The sequence below is a fragment of the Camelus ferus genome, chromosome 6 (assembly GCF_009834535.1).
Source record: "Camelus ferus isolate YT-003-E chromosome 6, BCGSAC_Cfer_1.0, whole genome shotgun sequence".
Lineage (NCBI taxonomy): Eukaryota > Metazoa > Chordata > Mammalia > Artiodactyla > Camelidae > Camelus > Camelus ferus.
The window spans coordinates 3,818,264-3,841,336 of NC_045701.1; the positions used below are offsets into that span (position 1 = coordinate 3,818,264).

General features: G+C 57.2%; 1 protein-coding gene across 1 annotated transcript; it reads right to left on the reverse strand.

Annotated features, from left to right (window-relative positions):
* Positions 1 to 1,224: 1,224 nt before the first annotated feature.
* On the reverse strand, positions 1,225 to 21,976 carry PLEKHO2 (pleckstrin homology domain containing O2). The gene is made up of 6 exons (XM_032480951.1): positions 21,821 to 21,976; positions 15,767 to 15,916; positions 11,456 to 11,572; positions 6,975 to 7,079; positions 5,334 to 5,432; positions 1,225 to 3,068 (listed from the first exon to the last, which is right to left on the reverse strand). The coding sequence occupies exons 1-6, from the start codon at positions 21,830 to 21,832 to the stop codon at positions 2,052 to 2,054; spliced, it is 1,500 nt and encodes a 499-aa protein (XP_032336842.1). The 5' UTR covers positions 21,833 to 21,976; the 3' UTR covers positions 1,225 to 2,051.
* Between the last annotated feature and the right edge of the window lie 1,097 nt (positions 21,977 to 23,073).

Sequence of the window (23,073 nt, forward strand, 5' to 3'; positions counted from 1 at the left end):
GGAGGACTGGTGATGCCCTGATCAATCTCCACCTACCCACCCTCTGATTCCATGAGGTCCTAGGGCTGGTCCCTATACCAACAAATAGGCTTGAAGCAGAGAAGTTCCATAAAAAGGGATTTATTGCCAAACTTCAAGAAAGGCGCTTCATAAGCAGAAGACATGGAATGTCATCCTCCTCAAGGAGGCAGGCCAGGCAGCCCCTGCGTATTCCAGATCCTCCTCCCTCCACTGAAAGCTGGCTTCCTCTCCTTGGCCCAGGCTGCCAAGACATGGGAACCCCATAGGAACCAACAGTACTAGGCCACTGAGATGACCCCAGAGCTCCTTGCTCAGGCTGGTCACTTATCAGAGGACACTAAGTCCCTGAAAGCAGATGACTTGGCTAAAGCCCCCACCAGTCCAGGCTGCTGGTGGGGGAAGGCTATTCCCCAAAGGAAGACTGCAGGGGGACACATGAGTGTGGGCACCTGGTGACATTCTTGCTGTCATACTGGAGACAGATGGGAGACAGGCAGACTGGCATGGGAGCCTCGTCTGTTCAAGGAGTGTGGTTGGGGGAGGCCAATGGGGGCTCATGAGACACAATGTTGCTGCTCGCCCCCACCCCTGCCTCGTGTAGGCTGCAGAGTGGACACATGCCCTCCTGATCCCCGGCCACCACCCAGAAGAACAAAGCAGAAGTAGAGAAGGCAGCTACCTGCACGGTGGGCATGGCCAGTGACTGGGGGCAGGGGGCAGAAGACCAGAGCATGCAGCTGAGACCCTTCTCTTTCAGCAAACAGAAGTGCACTTGCAGAAATCCCCTGAGCAGGCCTGTCAAGCTGCTCCCACTCCCAAGGCCCCAGGGAGAGTGGTTGTGGCCCTTGGGGCCTCCGCACCTGTAGACTCTGCCCTCAGTCCAGCCACTGCAGCAGGATGGAGACTGGATGTGCTCCTAGCATCAGAGATGTGTTGGGGAGAGGCCCAGGGTGTGGGCACGGACCAGGAAAGGTAAGGGAGAAAATGCTCCTTCCACAAGGAAGTTCAGGAGGAGCAGTCCATGGGGGGCCTGAGCCAGAGGCGTGGGGGGGAAAAGGGAGAGGGAAGTGGTGTCAGGCCCCAGCACACCCCCATCAGCATTTGCATAAATGACTGGGATATTGGACCTGTTTGCACTGTGAAGGAACCACAGAGACCCAGATATAAATCCCATCTGGGAGGCACAGAAGTTGGGCAGCTTCTCTTCTGAAGGTTCATTTATAATGGATTATGCACAGAATTTTCTGATGCTGACATCGGGGTTCACCTGTACAGGAATGTGCAAGGCTGGACACAAGCTGGTGCAGGGCCAGGGACTAGTCTACGAGACCCTTCGAGTTCCTCCTCCCCGCTGGAGTCCTCCAGTCACAGCTCACCAGAGGGGAAGGCCTGCAGAATAGGAAACAGGCCCAGGGAGGGGGCCACACAGCAAAGGGCTTTCTCTCGCAGATGCCTCCCACCCGCTTTCAGAGGCCCTAGCTGGGTTCCAGGTCTCACTCAGCTGAGGGATGAAACTATAGCCTGGACCCAAGGCCTTGGCAGCTACTCAGAATAGGTGGGTGGAGAGGGTTGCTTATGGCTTAAAGCTGCCTCTGCCATGAGGCTCTCTGCCCGGGAACATCTGGACATGGAGGCTGCAGGGGGGCTCAGCTGTGCTCGATTCAGAAGTCAGGAATGTAAACTACTGAGGGTGGGAAGCAGAGATGATGCCGCCCTCAGAAATCCTGAGCGCTGTGCCAAGGCCCTGGGGCGGTTAGGAGCAACCACGCGAGCACAGAGGTCCTGAGTGTATGCTCCCAAGCCAAGCCCAGAGCCGGAGGCCAGGCTAGGCCAGACAGCAGCCCTGGGTGGTACCTGACACCACTGGCCAGGGCAGGGCGGGAAGGATCCCAGGAGTCTCTGCAGGTCCTGGCCAATCCCCAGCGTGCCTGATGGCGCTTCTACAGCCTGAGCAGAAGCACACTTCTCGGCAGGGCTGGGCTCTGGCGGACTGAGCCAGTCAAGAGGGACCGTGCCTGGCCCGGCAGGCCCTAGGGCGCGCTCCTCCTGTAGAGCGTCACCAGCTCCTTCCGCTTCTCCCGTAGCCCAGGTGCTTCCTGGCTCAGCTCTCCCAGATCTCTCATCTCCTGCAGGACCTGGGTGGCCTGCCTCAGCTGCTCCACAGCCTGGCTGAGCAACGACTCGGCGTTCACAGGGGCCGGCTCACTGCCCAGCACCTTTTTCAACAGTTTCTCCGTCTGTTCCGAGGCCACCTTCACCTCCAGCTGGGCTTGGTACAGCTGTTCCCTAGGCTGCCGTGGACGCCGGGGGCCTTCCCCAAGCAGGTCCCCCAGGGAGGAGCAGCGGGGATGGAACCGAGGTTGCGGGTCCCAGGGGGGCAGTGCTGTGGATGTTGCTGCATCATGTGGGGGAGTTCCTGGGGTGCCTGTGGCCTGGGATGGCTTGACAGGCTCAGAAATGTCATCCACACCATTCACTGAGACCTGTGCTGGGGCTGGGGCAGAGGTCTCAGAGGCCCTAGGACTCTGGGCTGGCCCAGAAGCCTCCACACCACTCATAGAGGCTCTCAGTTTCTCCGTTAAGATCTTGGGTGGGGGTGTAGGGGGCTTCCCACCCTCCCTGGAAATAGCCTCAGAAGTCTCAGAACAGGGTAGCTGGGACAGTTCTGCACTCTTACGGTCAGGGGACTCCTCGGCGCTGGGGTTCTCCCAGCTCACCTTCAGTTTGTCAGGCAGGACCTTGTTGGGGGGCTGCTCAGAGCCACTGTCCTTCCCCACTGGAGTCTCTGAGTCTTCTTGGCTTTCAGGGTGGGCCTCAGAGCTTGCTGGGACAGGGGTTGGGGCTCTCTCCCCGGCAGGGGTCTCCACGCTGTCACCAAGACTGGTCGTCTCAGAGGCTGGGGAAGGCTTGGTAGGAGGCATGGGGGGCTGGAGTCTCTCCCGGGGCTGGGCTGCACTGACATCATCGCTGGGGGCAAACACTGGCGGCCCGCTGTCCGGAACATCGAGGTCTAGGCGTGAAAGCCCATCAGAAGCGGCATTGGCTACCTGAGGGGTGGAAGGGGGGCAGGTATGGGTGTAAACGTGGATGACTGGCTGCTCGGTCAGGTATGCCTACTTACAAGGGTACTCGAGCCTTCCCATCCAGGTCCCCCACTCTCCATGCCCTCTGCCCTGCTTCCAAGGCCATTGGTTAGAAGATGAAGTGACTCTCTCATGAACCTTCTCTCACTCCCACAGAATTCCTGGTTTTGGAATCACAGGCCAGGAAGGCAGAGCCAGGCTATCTTCTCAGCGCCCCAGCCTGGCTTCTTCCAGCCTGGGCGATATGTCACTTTTTGAGTGGCAATTGTGCTGGCCTGAGGGGCAGAGGTCATGGCTCCAGCCTTGTTCCGGGCCCCTATCTGGCTATATGGCCTTGGGATGGTCCCTCTTCCGCAACCACTCACCCAGGGTCCCCACAGCCAGCAGGCATCAGTACCAGAACTCCCACATCACCTTGAGCTCACTCTCTTCTGCTTCCTCACCCTGGAGACCTCTGTCCAGTCTGCCAGCCCCCCAGCCCTGATCTCTCCAGCCTTTGCCTGCCCAGCTGCTCAGCAGCCGGTGCCCACTCTCCTCACACTGTCACATGTGGCCCCAGACGCGGGCAGCCCAGACCACAGCTGACTGCCAGAGGAGAACAGCTGCACCAAGCAGGCGGCTGTCCCCACCTGGCCCCGGGGACCCATGGTCATGGGGACAACTCCCAGGGAGCCTCAGAGGACCTGGAGCCGGGCTGGGCAGGACGCCCACCCGGGGTCCCTGGAGGTCTCTCACTCGCTTTTAAACGCACACAGGAGACGGGGCTAACACATGCACTCAGTCACTGGGACACGAGTCCCCTCCCTGATTTCTTCTCAGAGGGCACCCCTCTCCAAGGCTGGCTCCCCAGCACCTCCCTCAGACACGCCTCTTCTCTCTGGCTACTTCAGCCTCTCCCTCTGAAGGCTGTTTTTCCCTCAGCTGACAGACACGAACAGGCTGCCTCATCTCAAAAGCAAACTCTCCAATGTCCTTGGCCCCTTCCCATCTCCCTCCTCCCACCACGGTCCCTGTCCCTCCAGAACCAACAGTTCTGCACTCCTATGACAACCCTAAGCTGACTCCTTCTATGAGAAAATGTGCTGAAATGTCACCACCTGCCTTTTCCTCAGTCCCGCCTTGTGACTTGTGGCTGCCAATCCGGCTGATGACCCCCGAGCCTGTGCCCTTTTCTCCGGACAGACACGTCACTTGCCTCTTGGGCTTGTCTTCCTTGGCCCTCTACTGCCCCCAATCCCCCAAAGGTCACATTTGCTGAGGTGCTCTCCTGGAGTCCAAGACCTCCCCGGACCCCAACCATCTACCCCCATGAGTAACCCTGGTCTGAAAAAAGTCTCCGCCCTTCCCCCTTCCCTTTGCCCACAATGTCCCTTTGCCCACAATGTCTCCCAAGTGCCCTGTGCCCAGGGCCTCCGTTCGCCTGGTCTCCAGACTTAGGTTGCCTCTGACAACCTTCCCTCTCTGTCCAGTCCACTTCCCCGAGCCCTATATTCAATCATGAGCCCAGGCAGCTCTTGCTTCCCAGAGTCTCTCCCACCGGCCCCTCCCTTTTCACCCCCTCCTAGAGCCTGGAGGCTCCCTCTCCCTCTATTTTCTGGCCCCCTCTCTTTCCCTCCACCAACCAAACCCACCCTGCCCAAGGCCTCCACCTGATCTCTGGAAGCCACTCTGCCCCCAGCTCCTGCTTTCAAGACCTCCACAATTTCTTCCCCTGACCCCGCCTTCCCAGACCCATCTCCCAGTCAAAGGGACCAGGCAAGCCTCGAACTCTACTGCCCCATGACTCAAGCTCGCACCATTCCCGCCACCCAGGACCTCTGTCACTTCAGGTCTGCCCACTGAAACCTTCCCCACTCTCCGAGGGTCAGCTCAAGTGCCTGTGGGTCCTATGTGGTCCCTCCTGCTCGGCGTCCCAGAGCTGCCCTCTGTACAAAAATTAGATACAGCACTGCTTGGAGCAGTCTGTGGACGGGCTCTTCTCCAGCTGGAAGCTGAGCTCTGAGAGGCGGGGACTAACCTCGGGCTCTCAGTTTCCCTCAGGCACCAGCTCGGCCCAAGGGCACACAGAACACATGCGCCCCCGACGCCGACACCCTGCACACCACTCAGGAAGCCCAATGCCAAGAGTCCTCAGGAAAAAGGTGGTCCCAAGCCCACCGCCACCCTAAGGAGCTGGGGTCCCAGGCTCAACTGACCCCACCCCCATCCAAGCTGGGGGCAAGGCTTTACCTCCTTCAGATGGACTCTCGTAGGGGGCCGGCGCCGCATGCCCCCCCGCACACGGTCCCGTGTCACATGCTCCAGAGCACAGCTCTTGTCCACCTTTACCTGGGAAGGAGAAGGAACCACATCAGTCCCCACCAGGCTTTGGAGAACAGAGGATGCCCGGGCATTCACCTGACTCAGAGGCAGGGTCTAGACCTGCATCCTCGCTTGACAGGCTCCAGTGCCCCATGCTGCCCTCTCTTGGAGGCCTCTCCCTACGTCCGGACCTCTGCTGCACTCCCGGTCTCCACACAGCCTTCATCATCTCTCTGCAGTCCGAGGCGCTCCCTGCTCTGCAGCTGCCCTCTTTGCCTCAGTCTTCCTGCCCAAATGTGGGCTGTGAGCCCTCACCACCCCTCAATCTATTGCAAATATATGAGCAGCCCTGAGACTGCTTTTGTTCTTAGCGGGGAGAGGGGGGAGAAGACAGCCCATGATCGCCTGATACTTGGCTTCCAGAAAAGTCCTATCCTGGCCCCAGTCACTCTCCCAGGACCCCCAGGGGTAGCCCAGGAAAGAGCTGGGCCTCTAGCCCTTCGGGTGGGGGTGTCTGGAGGACAGTATCTCCTTTCTGAGGGTAAGGGAAGGGGGCTGAGGGGCAGCCAGGAAGCCACAGTGAGAGTCACATGGGAAATCCAGCCTGAACCCCAGAGGAGCCTGTCCCTGTGATGGGGTTGGGGGGGTAGGCTAAGACTCTTCTGCCCCCAGGTGAGGCTCAGGGCTCAGTCCCATCTGGGGGTCCTCGCAGTGGAGAAGCTGATTCTGCTCTGCCAAAGCAGCAGACTGCAGCCCAGCCCCTGCTCCTGTGGCCTCTAACACCCGTGGTTTGGTCCATCACCCCCGCCCACAAAATGGGGACTTTTCCCCAGCTAGTGAAGGGTTGAGCATGACACAGTCACATAAGACGTGACATAGGAGCCATGGCTGCAAATCAGAGGACCTGGGTATTAAGAAGGGACTTGCTTGGGAAGATTCGCTCTCAAGTCTCAATCTTCTGCAATCTAGGTGGCCCCCGGGTCCATTTTAGCCCAAATAGCTACAAATCCAAGATGTCAAAGATAAACCCTCCCTAGGAGTTCCAGCCCCATGGGCCAGTCCTGCCTGCCCCGAGCCTGATCATGGCCACTGCTGCCGTCACCACTATAACTCAGGGGGGCTGGGTGGCCACGGCAGACAAATAGGGAGGCCCAGGGCTAGAGCCAGCCGGGCCTGGACTTCACAGCCCAATTGACAAGTGAACTTGTGGCTCTCAGCTCACTGCCAGATCTCTCTGGCCTCGGCTCCCCTGCTGTTTCTAGCTGAAGCTGGGCTGGAAAGGAAGCATGGCTGCAACCAGTTAAATTCTACCCACCACCTACCCATGTTTTAATTTAAAGTAACTTACTTATTTTCCTTACATCTCAGTTTCCTCATCCATAGTATGGGAACACTAGCACCTACTTTGAGGGGTGTTGTGAGGATTAAATACAGTAACAACAGCAGATGCCCAGTGTTTGTAGCTGTGACATAATCAAATGGTTGTCTGGGGTGGAGCAGGGCAGGGTCCACCCCGAGATCACACGTGGTGGGGAGGGGCACAGAGCCATCCATAGGACTGCATCACACCTCATCAAAAGCCTTGTTCTTGCCTCGGTTGATCCCTTCATTGAGGGCTTTGATCCAGGATTCCTTCTCCTCCCCACTGGGTGCCTGGAACTTGATGTCGCTGACCTGCAGAAGGCAGGGGTGGGGCGGACAGGCAGACGTTTAACAGGGTTCACGTTTGGGGTCTTAAGGAAGCTTCCCCCCGCAGACTGAAGACTGAAGTCTGCCCTGGTCAGGAACAAACCAAAAGGACTCCCACATCAGGTCTGATACCAGGGCTTCAGGGCAAGGGCGGGGACAGATCCAGCAGAGAAGGGGCCCTCTCCCTGCATGCTGCTGCCAGAGATTTGGATTCGAATCAGCCTTGTCTTGTGGAAAGAGCCCAGATCTGGTCTCACTCCCAATCTAGTGACTCCCTTAGGCCAGCTGCCTCTGAACTTCAGTTTTCTCTGTAAAGTAGGAGTAGTCCCAGTCTGCAACCTCAATAGACTGAGTCCAAGGGCGGAGGTGACAGGCATGAGGGGTGTCCCTTGGTGAAGGCCCACTGAAGCCAGGGCCACCTGCAGCTGCTAGTGGGTCCCAAACCCAGCCTTGGCCAAGTGAAAAAATCTCAGGATCTCCTTTCTGGAGTTGAATCACAGGTTACAAGAAAGGGCCTTAGGGAGGTCAGTCACAACACCCTCATGAGGACACAGACTCATCATATGGGATGGATTTGGCCAAGGTGGCGGAAAGTAATCCCGGGACTTAACTTCACACCCCAGCCACCAACCCCACCCCACAGGTCCCTTTCCACCTCAGGCAGGAGCGCCAAGCTCCTGCACTGCAGTCAGAAGGCAGCTCAGAGAGGCCCCTCCCTGCCAGGCCCCAAGGTCAGGGAGGAAACGGTGGAAGGAGTGAGGCCACACACACTGAGGAGCCGCCTTGCGTGGTGGAGAGTAGGGCCTCTGAGCTGGACAGACCACCACTCACAGCTGGCTGACCCTGAGCCCCAGGGGGCTATGAAGATCAATGATGTATCAAAAGTGTTGCATCTGGAAGTGGGCACAGAGCAGGTGCTCAGTAATAGGAATTACCACCATTTCTCTCCTTCTGGACAAAAGAGTCCTAGTTTCCTGTCTGGAAAAAAGGATAACGTCCTACCACACAGCAACACTGAAGGAATCAAACATGACGAAAGCCAGGGCCTGCCACATAGTAGGTACTCAGTAAACAGTTACTGAATGAATAGCTAATCAATGGATGAACTGGCCCAAGGTTCCTGTTTTGGGCCGCTGCCCACTCTCTGACCTCAAGATGCCCTAGTTCTTTGTCCGGTGGGTCACCAGCTGCCCATCCCCTGCCAGGGTGTTAGATGGCGCCTGCCCTCCCTGCCTCTCTCCCAGTCATTATGTAACGCGTAGCCCGCCTGGCCCCCTCAGCGTCCTCATTATATAACTTCCTCCTGGCTGCCTCTGCCTTCTTCTCATACAGGGCCCTGGGTCCCACCCACCTCCCCATGCCAGGCACAGCCAAATACTCATTTGCATGACCAGGGTAAATTCAATCCTGGCAGCAGATCAGCAGCTAAGTCGGAAACCCCAGGCCACCTTGGCAACTGCCTCGGCCCAGCCATCAGGGCTGCTAGGGGCTCAGGAAGGGACAGCACTGCGTTCGGGCTCTGCAAGGGCCTCCCCAACCCTGTGATGGGGGCTGCAAGTAAGACGTCCAGGGCAGCCCGTCACCACTGCTGCTGCTCCTGCTCGCAGGCCCTGAGTTGCTGGGGCCCCTGCGGGGTGCAGAACTTAGCATCCCAGAGAGCTTGAGAAATGCACACCTGAACTCAGGAACAGATGTAGCAAGAGAAAGAGTGGGGCAGAGAAAGAGCACTGGCTTGGGAGTCAAGAGCGCAAAGCTCTAGTCCCACCAACCTGCAATGAGACCTGCATGGGTCGCTTCACTACTCAGGGCCTCAGCGGGACCAAGAACACAATCACTAGACCCAACCCAACTGTGACCCTTCCCCACTGGCGAGCCCACCTAGGCAGGCTGAGGGGAGGGTGTCGGCCCAGGGGCTCCCCTAGGAGGGAATACAAGGTCAAATGGGACCCAGCCCCACCCTAAGGAACCCTGCAATCGTGGCTGAATGAGCCAGGCATCCCATAAGGGTGATGAGAATAGGGACAAACAGGGTATCAAGCAGTTGCTCCTCTTGCCTCACCCCCACCCTCATGTCCTGAAGGGTCCCAGGCTGCACGGGTCCCTTCCCAAGCCCTTCCAAGAAGGTCCAGGGGCACTAGGAGTTAGGAAGCTAACAGGACCGGCCACAGAAAAGACCCACATGGCTGGGAAAGGGGGGGTAAAAAATGGCAGAGAGGAAAGAAGTGGGAGGGGCAGAGAGGAGGCAGGAAAGAGGAAAGGGCCAAGCTGGCTGAAACCTGCAGGGCAGCAAGGCCCAGCAGAGGCCACCCTGCTTCCTGGCAGCGTCTGCCTGTGACCTCATGGCAGGGGTGTGGGGATGGGGAGGCAGGAGGGAGAGGGGCAAGCAAGACACTGGAGTCTTTGTTTATTTGATTAAAGGGGAAAAAAAGGCGGCCTCAGGACCAGACAGCCGGGGTCATGTGACCTCCCGTCCAGCCTGTGGCCTCACTAAGGACGGGAACACCCAAGGCGATAGCAAAGGAGGGGAGTGGGGACACACAGTGCTCTGGGCGGTCCACCATCTGACCTCTGGAGAGCCCCCACTCTCTGTGTGAGCTCCTCGGGTGTGAGGGTCGGGGCCCTTGAGCTGGAACCAGGGTGTGCTGTGCTCCCACTGGCCTGCAGCCCCCACCAATCACTCCACAGCCCCATCTCCTCGACTGATCGCCCTGTTCCTAGAGTCACCCGGAGCCCACCTAAACTCTTGGCAGGACTGGAGGGATGAAAGGGAGGGTGTTGGCTGAGGCAGCTGAGAATGCGGCTGCACAAACAGGCCTCCCAGAAGGTGGCATCCCACCCTGAGTGGGGCCCGACCCACCTAGTCCACCACCAGCGGCTTCTCAGAGCCAGGAAAGGAGGTGGCCCATAGACGGCACTGGCAGAGGACAGAGAAGCAAGGGCCCCTTCACCCCACATCCACATGAGCTCACTAAGACACATACAAAGACGCAGGCAGCCCCTCGGCCAGGGGAGCACTCAGGCGCACACATGCACGTCAGGCACCCAGGCAGACCTTCATACACAGTGTGCTCTACACGTCTCTCAAACACGCACACAAATACCGCGCCACTCAGAGAGGAAGTGGGTCTCCAGAACAGGGTGGAGGTCTCCAGGGCCTGAAAGACCAAACTGTGGCTCTCCCCTTCCTCCTAAGCAGCAGAGGTCAAGTGAAAGCCACCGCTACTCTGGGCACAGCCCCGTCCCTGGGGTCTAGCGCCACAGTTGCTTCTTTGCCCCCACCCACCACCGAGCAGGACAGAGGGTTAGTAAGTAAAGCATCACGGTCTCCTCCAGGGCCCAGAGCTCAGGGGACCACAGAGGACCGGGCTCCTGGCCCTTAAAGCTGGGGGAAAAACAGGGGGAGCATGTAGCTCAGCGCTAGAGCACATGCTTAGCATGCATAAGGTCCTGGGTTCAATCCCCAGCACATCCATTAAAAATAAATAAATAAATCTAATTACCTCCCCCCTATCCAACACACACAAAAAGCTGGGGAAGAAACAGAATGGCCTCAGGCAAGCCCAGACCAGGCCTGCTCCCCAGTCCCCAGCCTCTGTGACTCAGCCCTGCTCCACAGGACGCGCAGAGGTTGGGGCGGGGCGAGGCGCGGCCTGGCTGCAGATGGGCGCACCAGCCTCCAATCTGAATTCCCTCCCGACATCTGTGAAACTCCGCCACATGTCAACACCCACCCGGCCTCCCCGCCAGAGACGCTGGGTGCAAAGAGTGAACTTCATCTGTACACACAGCATGTCCCAGGGAAAGAAGCTCTCAGGCAAGAGACTTTCTCCAGCTTCAGCCAAGAAAGGACCATGCAAGGGGAGGAAAGTTGGGGGACTGTGGGTCCAAGAACTGAGTCTAGGATGGAGGTTAGGAGGGGTGGTCCACCCGGGAAGGCCTGGGATGAGAGAAGGGTGTGGCCGCCTGACTACGAGAGGTGACGGCCTCATTCCCCAGTTTTCTTGCCTCAGTCCTGGGCCTCCTGTGTCCAGGGTGTGGGAGAAGGCCAAGGGCCCCACCTCCCAAAGGCTACTTTCCAACTCTAGCCTGGGAAGGAGGCCCCAGGGCCTGGAAGGAGAGCAGAGCTCTCAGCAGAGCCCTAAATGCACCTCCTATCAACCAGGGGCTGGGGGACTCCAAGACAAAACGAGCCAAAGGTCCAATTGGTGGCCGCCCCTGGGTTTGAGCTTCAGCCACACTCCACAGAGAACTGGCAGGTTGCATCCAGGGGCCCAGCCTGTCTTAAAGAGCCTTCCACAGGGGATCTTCCCAAGCAGATCCTGGCCTGGAGGGAGGTCAGCCAGCGGTGGGCCGAGCCCTACCTTGTTCCCTGGGGACCGCAGCAGGATAAAGCGGTGTTTCCGCTTGAGGAGGGCACGAAGGTCCTGGCACTTCTCATAGCTGCCCAGCTCCACTGTCTCCACACACTTCTGCTCGTCCTGGGGAGGAAGACAGGGGACACAGTGAGAGCTAGATGCACCCAGACCCTCAATACCCAGGCCTCGCCCCAGACCCTGATTCCACTCAGTGAGGGTATCACTTGGTCAGAGGGGGACCTTGGGCTGCCAATCAACCACCAAGATGCAGAATTCAGACCTTGGCAAGTAGATGGGGCTCAATCTGTAATGGTTGGGGGAACGCCCTCAAGGCTCACCATCCGCATGAGAAATGGGGTTCAGGTAGCAGGGCTGACTCAAAGGAGGAAACAGGGGAAGATGGAGAGGCTTAGGAAAGTGGTTGGGGGTCCAAGCAGAGATCTGTGAAGAAGGTGGCCTGGAAGAAGGAGCAAGTCATCACAAAATGATGGGGAGAAAAGGTTTCCCAGGCAGAGCCACAGAGGGAAGCGTAAATAAGGCTTGTTCAGGGCTACACACCCTGCCTTCACCACAGTGATCCTGAGCTGACTTCCCCACTTGGCCTCTTCCTCCACTGACCCTTGGCTTGGGGTGAGAGGCCACTCTCCATGGCCTGCCAAGGGGAGAGGGCAAGAGTTCCTTCAAGAGCACCCACTCCAGGGGGAGGGTATAGCTCAGTGGTAGAGAGTGAGCACGAGGGCCTGGGTTCAATCCCCAGTACCTCCACTAATAAATAAATAAAAACCTAATTATCCACCCCCCCTCAACACACACAAGAGCGCCCATCCCAAGCCTGCCACCCTGAGGCCTCATCATTAGTAGGGCTGGTGGCCAGCCTCTTCTCAGCTACCCCTGAACACTGGCTGGGCTGCATTCCTGCCCACCAGCCCTGGCTATTCAGCGTAGGCTTCCTAGTGGGTTCTGCCCACCAGGTAGGTGCCTCCCCAGCAAGCGGCTTGGGGCACACTCCTCCCTCAGTGGTGGTCAGCTGGTTCCTCGTCCGGGGGAGACCCAGCTGGAACAGCTTTCTGGGTGTGGCGCACTCTTACTCTGGAGATTCCAGGGAAGTAGATGCAGGCCCTCCAGACTGGCCAACAAGTTAAGCAAACTTTCGCTTAACATCATGCAGAACCAGCAGGAGCATCCAACCAGCGACCGCCTCAGTGCTCTGCAGTTTTGGGTGGAATGTCTGGAAGGCAGTGACTCAATTATTTGCAGAGGAAATGCCCCAATTTCCCTCCATGATAATCCACATATACTAAGAAACCCTGATACTTAGTAAAACGTTTGCATCCTGATTCTTCCAAGCCTTCAAGCACCCTGAAATCCCAGAGACCCAATATTTGCCTCATTCTATAGAGGAAGAGGCAAAGCGATTTGCCTTAGGAGTACAGAACCAAATATAAGGGGTAGGGCCAAACTCAAATGCACATCCTCTGACTCCCAGGCCAGAGCTCCTTCCAGCTACAACACTTCTCCCAGCCAGAGGCTGGGCAGTGCTTAATGGCAGGTGCTCTGCACCAGTGGTCCTCCAGGTGTGGTACTTGGGCCAGCAGCAGCAGCAGCATCTGAGAACTTTTTAGAAATGCAAATTCTCAACCCCCATCCCTACTGAATCATAATCTTAGGAGAAAGGGCCTGGCACTCTGAGTTTTAAGCCCTCCAGACGATTGTGATGTATGCAAAAGTTTGGGAACCTCTGCTCTACACCAGAGGTTCTCAACCTTGGTAGCATCTGGGAGCTTTAAAAGCCCCAATGTCCAGGCAACATCCCAGACCAATTACATCAGGATCCCTGGCGGGTAGAGCCCAGACATCAGTATTTTTCAAAGCAGATGACTGCACAGCCAAGGTGGGTAAGCACTGATCTACTTTCTCTTCAGCCCCTCACAGAAAGGGGAAGAGGTAGCCTGATCTTTCCCAACCAGATTCAATCAGGTGTCTTTCCCCATTTTTGCCTCCAGCAGCTCTTTCCAACCCTTAGTCTCCAATCCCTTCCAGGTTCCTGCACTCCACACAAGGCTGGTAAAATCCACCTGCTCCAGGAAGCTGCCCTGCCCACTCGCATGAGCCCGAGCATCAGTGCTCTCTCCCTCCTCTGAGGTCCCACATCAGCGGGCACCTCTGCAGGCGTCATTCCAGGTGCTAGACATGCCCTGCCACGGGGAAGAAAGTCCTGACTCCCTACTAAGCCATCTCTTTCTACCCTCTGCTGCATGTGTCTGCTCTCCTTTCTGCTCCCTCTACAGCGCCCTACAAGAGGCAGCCCTCAAGGGTGGTGGACATAGGAAAAGTTCACTGAACTGAATGCCTGACTCAGAGTGAGACTACAGGAAGGACTCCCCATCCCAGAGAGTGCGGCTCACCTGTCCCATGTGCACAGGCCTCTTCCAACTGGGCAACTACTGGCCCAAACATACCCTCCTCTGCCTGGAAACAAAAAGTCAGTCCATCTCCACCAGCTGGCTCCCTATGCCCGCCTGACCTGGGTCTCCTCTCAACCTGAAACGCTGAATCATCCGGCCCTTCTGCAGCTCAGAAGAATCGGATAAACCAGCAGGCACTGGGCGGGGGCAGCATTTTTGGAATGTCAGCCTCACTGACAGCAAAGAAACAGCCAAGAGCCATTCGCACTCGCCTAGTTCCTTACATCAGAAACAGGAATTGAACTAATAAGCATTTCTCAATTCCTTCTCCTGAGCCAAGCTCCCCCACCCTCAAGTGCTAAGTTCTTGAAACTGCACTGAGGTTTTTAATAGTGATTTTTTTTTTTTTAAGTGTGATTTAGACTTTTCACGTTTAGGGGATGTGAAATCCTTTCTGCTTCTCAGATGTGGCCAGATGCAGAGAGGCGGCCCAGGACAGGCTGGCAGCGCCTGACAGGCTGACAGCTGGGGGCCTGCCACTCAACTCTTACGGCAGCTGAGACTGGAGGAAGCTGTGACAACCCCCTTTATTTATAAAAATAGCCCCCTGCCGCCACCATAGCACAACCTAATTTGGTGACAGCAGCAGTGCAGAACATCTGGGGGGCTGTCTGCCCCATGCACCCCCCTTGGCCTTCTCCAGCTGCTTCTCTGACACCCCAACTCCATGAGCCTGGGGACTCGGGCAGGAAAGATGAGGTGCTTCTAAAGGCAGCTCCTTTAAACACCTAGATCTGGCTGCCCAAGCTTTCTTGGCCTGGAACAATTATGAATTTGCCAAGACAGCCTGAGGCACGCTGACAGAGGCTGATAGGGAAGGGTAGGAACCCTCTTCCTCTGCCCCAAGGCCAGTTCTACCCGCCCCCCAATGTCAAAGGCACAGAGTGATTAGCCCATTTTTAGGGACAGGCCCTCTGATAGCCTCAGCATCTCCAGGTAGAAGCCACCTTTCCTCCTCAGGTCTTCACCCAGAACTGGTTCGACCCTTATTTAACACACAACTTCCGAATCCTTAGTTGTTCAAATTCTAAGCCTGCTGAAATGAAAATGGGCACTTCCCTGAAGTGGGAAGACGTGAGCACTGGGAAAGGCACAAGGGCAGCAGAAATGGCAACTGGCAGCTTGATGTTAAAGGAGAAAGAAAAGCTGAAAAGTACAGTCCGGCAGCACAGAACGGTCTGGGCATCAGCGACGCCGAGCTATCAGGGAGAGCCTCCATTTAGGCCGGCACCTTCTGTGGAAGAAGGCAGACAATATTCACCATACTTTAGAGGATTTCCACCAAAAATAAATTTTTGAGTTTACTTGCTGGCATAGCTGGGTGGAGAGAGCCCTGACTTTGGTTCTAGATCTAACCTTCATTCACTGAAATGCTGGACAGGATTCGGCCGCCCTGGACCTCAGGGTCCTCCTCTGTAGAATGTAACATGCCGACCTCTCTCACAGGACTATCGTGAGCATCGTCCAAGAGGTGTGTAAGACCTCTAAACAAGCACGAGCCATAAGTATCATTTCTACTCTCATCACTGAGTAGAGCAAGGCTGTTTTCTGTAAGAGTCACACGTGTGGAACCTAGCCCCTAGCGTGGGTGTCAGGCTGAGGAGACACACACGTCCCCACGCACACACGCCTCAAAGAGCCCCTCATCTAGAAGCCCCAGACTTGCACCTGGAGGTTTTGTCGCCGTGTGGCACAGACTCAGAGAAGACCAGGCAATCACCCAAGGTTGCACAGCAGGTCAAAGGCGGAGAAGGTCTTCCAGCCCTGGTTCTGGATCCTCTGCTGGCCTGGGCTGCCCTCCCTTTGCTCCCTGCCCTGGCACCCCCAAACTCAAAACCAGGCAGGCGCTTACCTCGTTCTCGTAGACCAGCAGCTGGGCCTGGCAGAGGAGCAGATAGCGGTCTTTCCAGAGCCCCAGGAAGCCCCCACTGCTCTTCTTGATCCAGCCAGCCTTGTCCGCCGTCTGTGCTCCCCGAGGCTTCTCGCCTCCCTCCTTCACACCCTGTAAGAGAGCACCGGGACACGGCGTGAGGGCCGCTGCCGTGACGCCACACAACGGATGTGTCCCTCTGCTGGAAACCTACTGACACCGCCCCACGTGAGCATCCCCACAACACCTGATGCAGAAACTCTTGATCCAGCACCAGGAAAAACAGTAATAACAGCAGCCACCTTATACTGAGCCACCGTATTATGTTTTACATACACCGTCTCATTTAACTCGTGCGACTGCCCTCCCAGGCAGAAGCATCATTATCCACATGTCCTGGCAGACTGGAAAGCTCCTTTGAAGGGAAAGATGACTTGCCAGAGTCACACTGCTGGAAGGACAGAATCAGAATTCAAACTGGGTCTCTGGCCCCATGTTCTTCCCCCTCCACCATTCCTCCTCCCGTGAGTTCATTCAGCCAACGAACACACGTTGTACTGAGCACCTACAGTGTCACAGGTGCTGGAGGAGGCAGAGAAGAATAAAAGTAATGCATCTTTGCCCTCATAGAGCTGGCAATGCGGGGAAGGAGGAGCTGAACAAACACCAGACATGAACACATTAACAAGTGTGAGATGCTTGCTCATGAAACACTGAAGGGAAGTGAAAAGCAGGGAATGAGAGGACAGCGGGGGATCTGGTTCAGATCAGGGTGGCCCAGGAAGGACCCCGGGAGGAGAGGACGTTTAAGCAGGATCAGAAGGGAGGAGGCAGGCAGGCAGAGTGGTCATCTTCCTCTCTACCCCTACCCTTTCAGAGAGCCCACTCTGCAGCCCCCGCGTCCTGCCCCAAAGCAGGAAGCTCCTCTGCCCTCACTCCCGCCCCAGGCCAGGAGGTTGAAGCAGCCACCCCATCTGGTAAGGGCATCAAGGATGCTGCCATCAACCACAGGCTGGTACAGAAAATAAACTCAAGGTCTCCTCCAGGACATGGCAGCCACCCTGGAGCCTCCAGGCCAGCCACCGACATCTTGTGCCCTTTGATTACCTGCTTGGGTAGCTGGGTGCCAGGTATATGGCTACCAGATGGGGTTGAATTCACCCTTAGTCCCCAGAACCCAGCACTGTTCCTTTACACATAATGGGTGCAAAAATATACCCAATTTGCTAACCACTTTGCTTCAGTGACTGGTACCCACAGCGGTGAGTGTAAAGGGGAGGGTGGAAGAGAGGGGGTTAAGAAGCGTGTCAGAATCTAGAGGATGCTAGAAGGAAATCAGCACTAATTTTGACTACTTTATAATTTACATAAAGCTCAAAAAAGGGGTTCCCGTTAAAAGGAGCATAATTCTCCCCAGGGATACCCTGTGACCACAACTGCCTTTGGAAGGACAAGTCCAGACAGAAGTGTGGTGAGCTGTCAGGGGCTGGGCCGGGCACAGCCACCCTGCTCTCCATTGTGGCGGAGGAGCCCCAGCCTGGCTCTCACTGAGGCCCCCTCACCCTCTGAACTTCACACACCAGTGATCAGGAGTCTGAGCTTTGAAGACCAAGTCACACAGACCAGGTCCCCACCCAGGTCAAGAGGCAAGTCACTCGATCTGTCTAAGCCTCAGTTTCTTCATCTGTGAAATGACAATATTAGCAGAAGTTGCAATGATTATAACTCCATGAGGGCAGGGATTTTTGTTCTGTTTACTGCTGTATCCCCAGTGCCTAGACGGTGTCTAGCACACAGTCGGCACTCAATAAATGTTTGTTTCTGGACAAAAAGATAAGGCATACAAAGCAGTGCCTCGGATACCCTAAACTTAAAAGTAAATGGTAGCTGTCATTATTGTTACTGTTGTCACTGCCATCCCCTCGCTCTCAGGGACCCACTCCCTGGGCCTCAGAATTCCGGACAAGGCCTTTCTGGGCTCAGCTGCTGGGCCTCAGTGCCCCAGGAGCTCCAGGAAAGCAAGGTACCCCCTCAGGGTCTCTTTCTAACTTGTAGATGACAAGAGGGAAGTGGGATGGTCCCAAGAGGTCTTCCCAGATCGAGGAATGAGGAAGTGGGAGGCTTGCCTACAGGCCAGTTATGAGCCACCCTGACTGGGGGAAAAGGGGACTTCAGGGCTGTTAGATAAGAAAGGAGAGGGTCTAGCACCCTACTGTGCACCCAACGCCCCGCATTACCAGAGATCTTGTGTTTAGCCCCTTGGGCTGTGTGACCCACAGGGGCCTCATCCCCTCAGAGACCCCTGCAAGCCAGTCCAGGCCCAGGGCTGGAAGGGAAGAAGTGAGAAATGGGAAACCCCACCCCCACATTTCACACGTCACACCTCTCCCTCAGCAGCTACAGCAGTTGGCCACCTCCTAGGACTGCAGACTCTGGGCTTCTCCTAAACGAGACTGTGGAGCATGGAGCCGCTGCCCAGATCTCCCCCCTCACTCCAAGCTCGCCTCCTGTTTTCAGGGGCCCACCCACCACCCCATGGGATCTCACACCCCTTTCTAAACTCCCTCCACTTGTGACCTCCCCTGCCTGCCTCACCCAGAGCCTGGCACGTGAAAACTTCCTGCCACGTGAAAGCTCCGGGGGCCAGGCTGGAACCCGGTGCCTTGACCACTGTCCCCTCTGGGTGTTGTGGAGCAGTGCCCAGTGAAGACCACAACTGGACTAGCTAGAGAAGCAAGTCCAGGGCTTTTAGGGATGAGGGGACCAGGATGCGACTGAGGAGAGAAGGCACTTTGGGATGGGGAGAGTGACAACTGAGGGGCTGGAGGTGGCATGAACCAAAGCCCAGAGAAGGGTCCCTTTGTCAGGAATCAGCTACAGCAACAGCCACCAGAGGAGAGGCCCGGCTGGAGGTCAGAGTCCTGCTTGCCGGCCACCCTTCACCCAGCCCTCTCCCTGCCCCTCAGACACTCTCCCACCCGGGGCTGGGCTATGCCCCAGTAAGTTTTAATAAGCAGCCCCTCCCCTTGGCAGGGCTCACAGGGGAGTTTTTGTCCTGCTCAGCCCAGTTTCTCGGCCTCTTCTCCTCTTATTGACCAGCTGACCACTGTTCTTTCTGTTCGCCTTCTCCTCTCCCACCCATCCTCACTCAGGCCCTCCCCTGCCCACCGTGGGATGCTTCTGAGGCACCCCTGGGCGCCAGCCTGGCCCCACTCTGTCTGAGGTGGGAGGGTCTCTGGGTCATTCATTTAAAAGAAAAAAAAAAAGGAAGAAGATGCCAGGTCACCCCAACCCTGGGCACAGAAGGGAACAGGTGGAAAGCCACAACACAGGCCATGACAGAGGGACAGAGACCAGCAGAAGGGAACTTGCTGGCACCTCACATCACAGGGAGCTTATGATGATGACCTTTGCCCTTTGACTAAACCCCATGATGTTCTGACCAAACCCTGCTAAGAACCCCCCACGTCGGAGGTCTGTGATGGGGCGATCAGGGAGGGGAAGCAAAGGCTCTGCCCTGGGGAACGTCCAGTCTGATGAGGGCAACACAGACCCTGCACAAGGCAAGTGCTCAGCCTGGGGGTTGGTGGGCATCCCCCGCTTGAGAGGACCTGAGCCTGCTGGGAGGGTCCTAGCACCTCCCCAGAGGAATACATCTTAGCTCTCTGGCGGGGTAAGGGCTTGGGGTTAGTTTGGGAAGCCCTTGCAGGAGGGAAAGAGACACACACCTTGGCCCAGAGAAGGAAAGGCACAAAGGGTATCACAGACCCTACACTCAGGAGGAGAAAGCGCAGGCCAGAAAGGGCCAGAGATTAGCTCATGGTCAAGTGCTGGGACAGGACACTGCCCTGCCTCTCTCTAGATAGGTAAGGGCAAACGAGCCACCTGGAGCCACTGGGGAGCTGGAGGCCAAGCCAGGGAAAGGCATGGCTGAGAGGAAGAGGGGCAGAACCCCAGGGCAGGGACAGGAAAGCCTGAGTTCAAGGTTTTTAACCCTACTCCAGTGGCAACAATACTTCACACTGATCCCTGCAGCTTTCAAAGCTTTTGCACATAGGGCATGGCATTTCTGGTCTGCCCACCTCCCTCATTTTATAGATGGGGATATGGAGGCCCTGAGAACACAACTGGATAGAAGCTCAGTGCCCAGAGCCACCCTTCACCAAATCTCAGCCTGAAAGGAACTACCAATCCATTGCACGGAAGAGTTCACTGAGGCTGAGGGGGCTTGGCACCAGGATGCCTGAGGCATGGGGAGGAAGTTCAAAGCTGGGGGAGGACTGAAAGCAGACATTTGGGAGTGAGATGATTAGGCCAGCCCAGGGTCATGGGGTAGAGCAGGTGACCATGATCTAAGAGGTGTTTTAGAGAAATGAGGATGGGCACTGGGGCCTGGAGAAACCAGGGGAAATGACTAGAGGAAGAAATGGGCGAAAGAGAGATACCAAAGGGGAAGTAGGGGATACGGAGCCCCTGGCTGTGTGGGAGGTGGTAGGCAAGATCTTAGATAGCCCAGGTATGCGGGGAGCTTTTGGCATCTGCAGTCAGTAAGTGGCAATGCAAGAGACTCAGGACCAGAGGGAGTACACGGCTGGGCTGGGCCAACCACGAGACAAACCATCGGCCCAGGAGGCCCCAGGAGAACTTCCCTTAATTGGGGGCCAGAGCAGATCAGGAGATGGAGTAATCCTGTCCCACATCCTCTGGGAGAAGGGGTGGGGCTACAGCCAGACAGCCTGGGCCCTCACAACAGGAGTAGGGGGGCAGCCCCATCCCTGTCAGCAAAGCAACCACAGCAAATCATAGTGGCCTGACTTTGCCCCCTACTTCCAGCCACTCTGAGAGAAGGGACTACAATCAGAACCTGGGGAGGAGGCCAGGCCCTATATTTTATAGAAGAGGAAATGCAAGATGAGAGGGGAAGTGACTTATCTACCATCCCACAGAAATGCAGGGCCTGGCCTAGAGGGAACATTGACAGATACCCCAGCTGCCCCTGGTCAGTGGTCCTAGGAAGTAGGGAGATGAGCACTGACAGGGACACAGGCAGCCTGGCCTCCAGCTGGCCAGGGTTGGCCCAAGAGTGAAGGCTTCATCTTTCATCCATGTAAAGACACATCCCCTTCCATTTGTCTGGGAGGGGCAGAAGCTGAGACTCCCCCCGCCACCTCCAAGGTACCAGAAGCAAAATCCTCTAGCCTCAGTAGGCCCCTCCCTAATTTATTCATTCCACAGTCACACATTAAGTGCTGGCTGTGTGCTTAGATGAGGTGGCTATTGAGAGAACTGAGTCTGCAAGTCAAGAGCAGGGATCACAGAGTGCCTGATCCCACCCCAGACCAAGATGGTTTTGAGGGGTAAGAGGCAGGTTCGAGGGGCACTGCTGGTCCAGCTTCCCAGCTCCTCCAGGGAGTCAGCCCTCCCAGGGATGTGGCGAAGGCAGGAGCGGGGATCAGCCCCTACATGGGCCTGACTCCTCAGTAGGGGAGAAGGCAGACTCATAGGGGAAAGGGGCTCACAGAAACGTAAACAGGAGAGAAAAATGCAACTTCTCCAGTCCTCGAGCCACCAGACACGGTCACAGCTTCAAGATTCCTTGAGACAGGGACTCCAGAACCCACAAACCCACCACAACACACACACACACACACGGTTTGGCCCTTCAGGATCTGACCTGGACGGCACAGGGAGTCAATGGTAACCAGAGTTCGAGCCCAGCAACCCAGGCCACTTTCAGCAAGCCATCAAACTGACCAGAGCCTCAGTCTCCCCATCAGTCGGATGGGAACAGTATCAGCCACCATGCCCACAGTTGGTAAAAGAAGACAGATAATGAAAGAGGACGAGTCTACGAGTCTAGGATCTCTACAACGGCCTCTGCCTCCTCCCAACTGCCTAGACTCTGCCCGGGTGGTGGGGGTGTCCGCAGACCCGCCGGAGAGGGGCTGGCTAGAACAAGGGCCTGAACCAGGGACCCAGCCTCCGTGAGGGGCTCGTAGACTCCAGCCCCGGCCCCGCGCCTGGCCCGGCCCTCACCTCTTCTTCCATGGCGAGTCCGGCCGCTCAACCACTCGGCCGCTCAGTCCCCGCGCCGCGCGGGCTCCTCCACCTCCATCCGCGCCGGGGCCGGGCGGCGGCTCTGTGCGTTCTGTCCCGCGGGCTGCCGGGGGCCCAAGAAACTTCGGGGGGGCGGGGCCGAGGGCGGAGAGAGGCTTCCGGGGGCTGGGGGCGGGGCCTGGGGAGGGGACTAGCGGGGCCCCGAGGCCCGGGTCTGGAGCGGGAAAAGAGGGACGGGGCCGGGCTGAGGGAGGAGCCTGGGCGGGGCCGGGCGGGGGTTTGGGGACTGGATGGAGGAGCGGGAGCCCGAGGAAGACGGTGGGGCGGGGGACAGGGCGGAGAGAGGTTTCCCCGACCCGCAGAGGGAGAGGGACTGGAAGGCGATGAAGAGTGCGGGGAACCGGCAGGGAGAGGGGGAGGGGGCTTCCGGCCTTAGGCGGAGGCGCGGGAAGCGGGCGGGGTCCGAGGGCCGGGCCCGGGTGGGGCATGTCCGAGCGAGCGCCCGAGGTGCAGGCTTCTTGTGCCTTTGAGGTTGCCAGAGTGGGCCAAGCCGCCCCTGGGCAGCCCAGAAATGGGGGCATCCAGAGACTCCTTTCTTCCCTGACGCTGGGGTAGTGGCGACAACGTGGTCCTCTTCTCCGTGGAACCTCCTGGCAGGGCGGCGCCTAGGGCTCCGGTCACGGTCTCGGAGAGTACCGTCCCGAGAGAGAGTATAACAGGAAGACCTGGTGCTGAAAGGCTGGACTCCGGGGTATCTTTGGGAGAGGAGGTCTGCCTCTGGGTCTCAGGGGTTCCCAGATGCAGTTTTCTCCTACTCTTGTGGGGCATTGCTCAGAGCTGTCCTTTCTGGTTCCTAAATCAGCATCGCGCACTCCTACCCCCATCCAACCGTGAATCTTGCAGCCGTGACAAACCTTGCCGGGGAGTGAACTATAGGGACCAGATAATGGTGTTAGTTATAACTTGTGCCCTTACACTAAACAGAGGCCCCGAGAGAGAAAGTTACGTGCTGCACCCCAGCCTCCAGCACCATCCTGTTCCCACCCCCACTCTTCCCCCTTGGCTCTCTGTGTCAACCCTGCCCATGCCTCAGCAGAAAGAATTAAGTGCCTGTGGAATCAATGGTGACCTCCTTTGGCTCTGGCTGCCATAGCAGCAGCTGTACCAGTTGACCCAGCTCTCCTTTCACTGCCTTCTGCTGGCCCTCAGGCTCCCAAGTCACTTCCAGCCAG

Excerpts from the sequence above, each read along its gene's own strand:
- PLEKHO2 (XM_032480951.1), bottom strand. Across the intron at positions 11,573-15,766 it reads TGCTGGTCTACGAGAACGAG|GACGAGCAGAAGTGTGTGGA; the intron begins GTAAGCGCCTGC and ends CTTCCTCCCCAG. Across the intron at positions 5,433-6,974 it reads AGAACAAGGCTTTTGATGAG|GTAAAGGTGGACAAGAGCTG; the intron begins GTGTGATGCAGT and ends TCTCCTTCCCAG.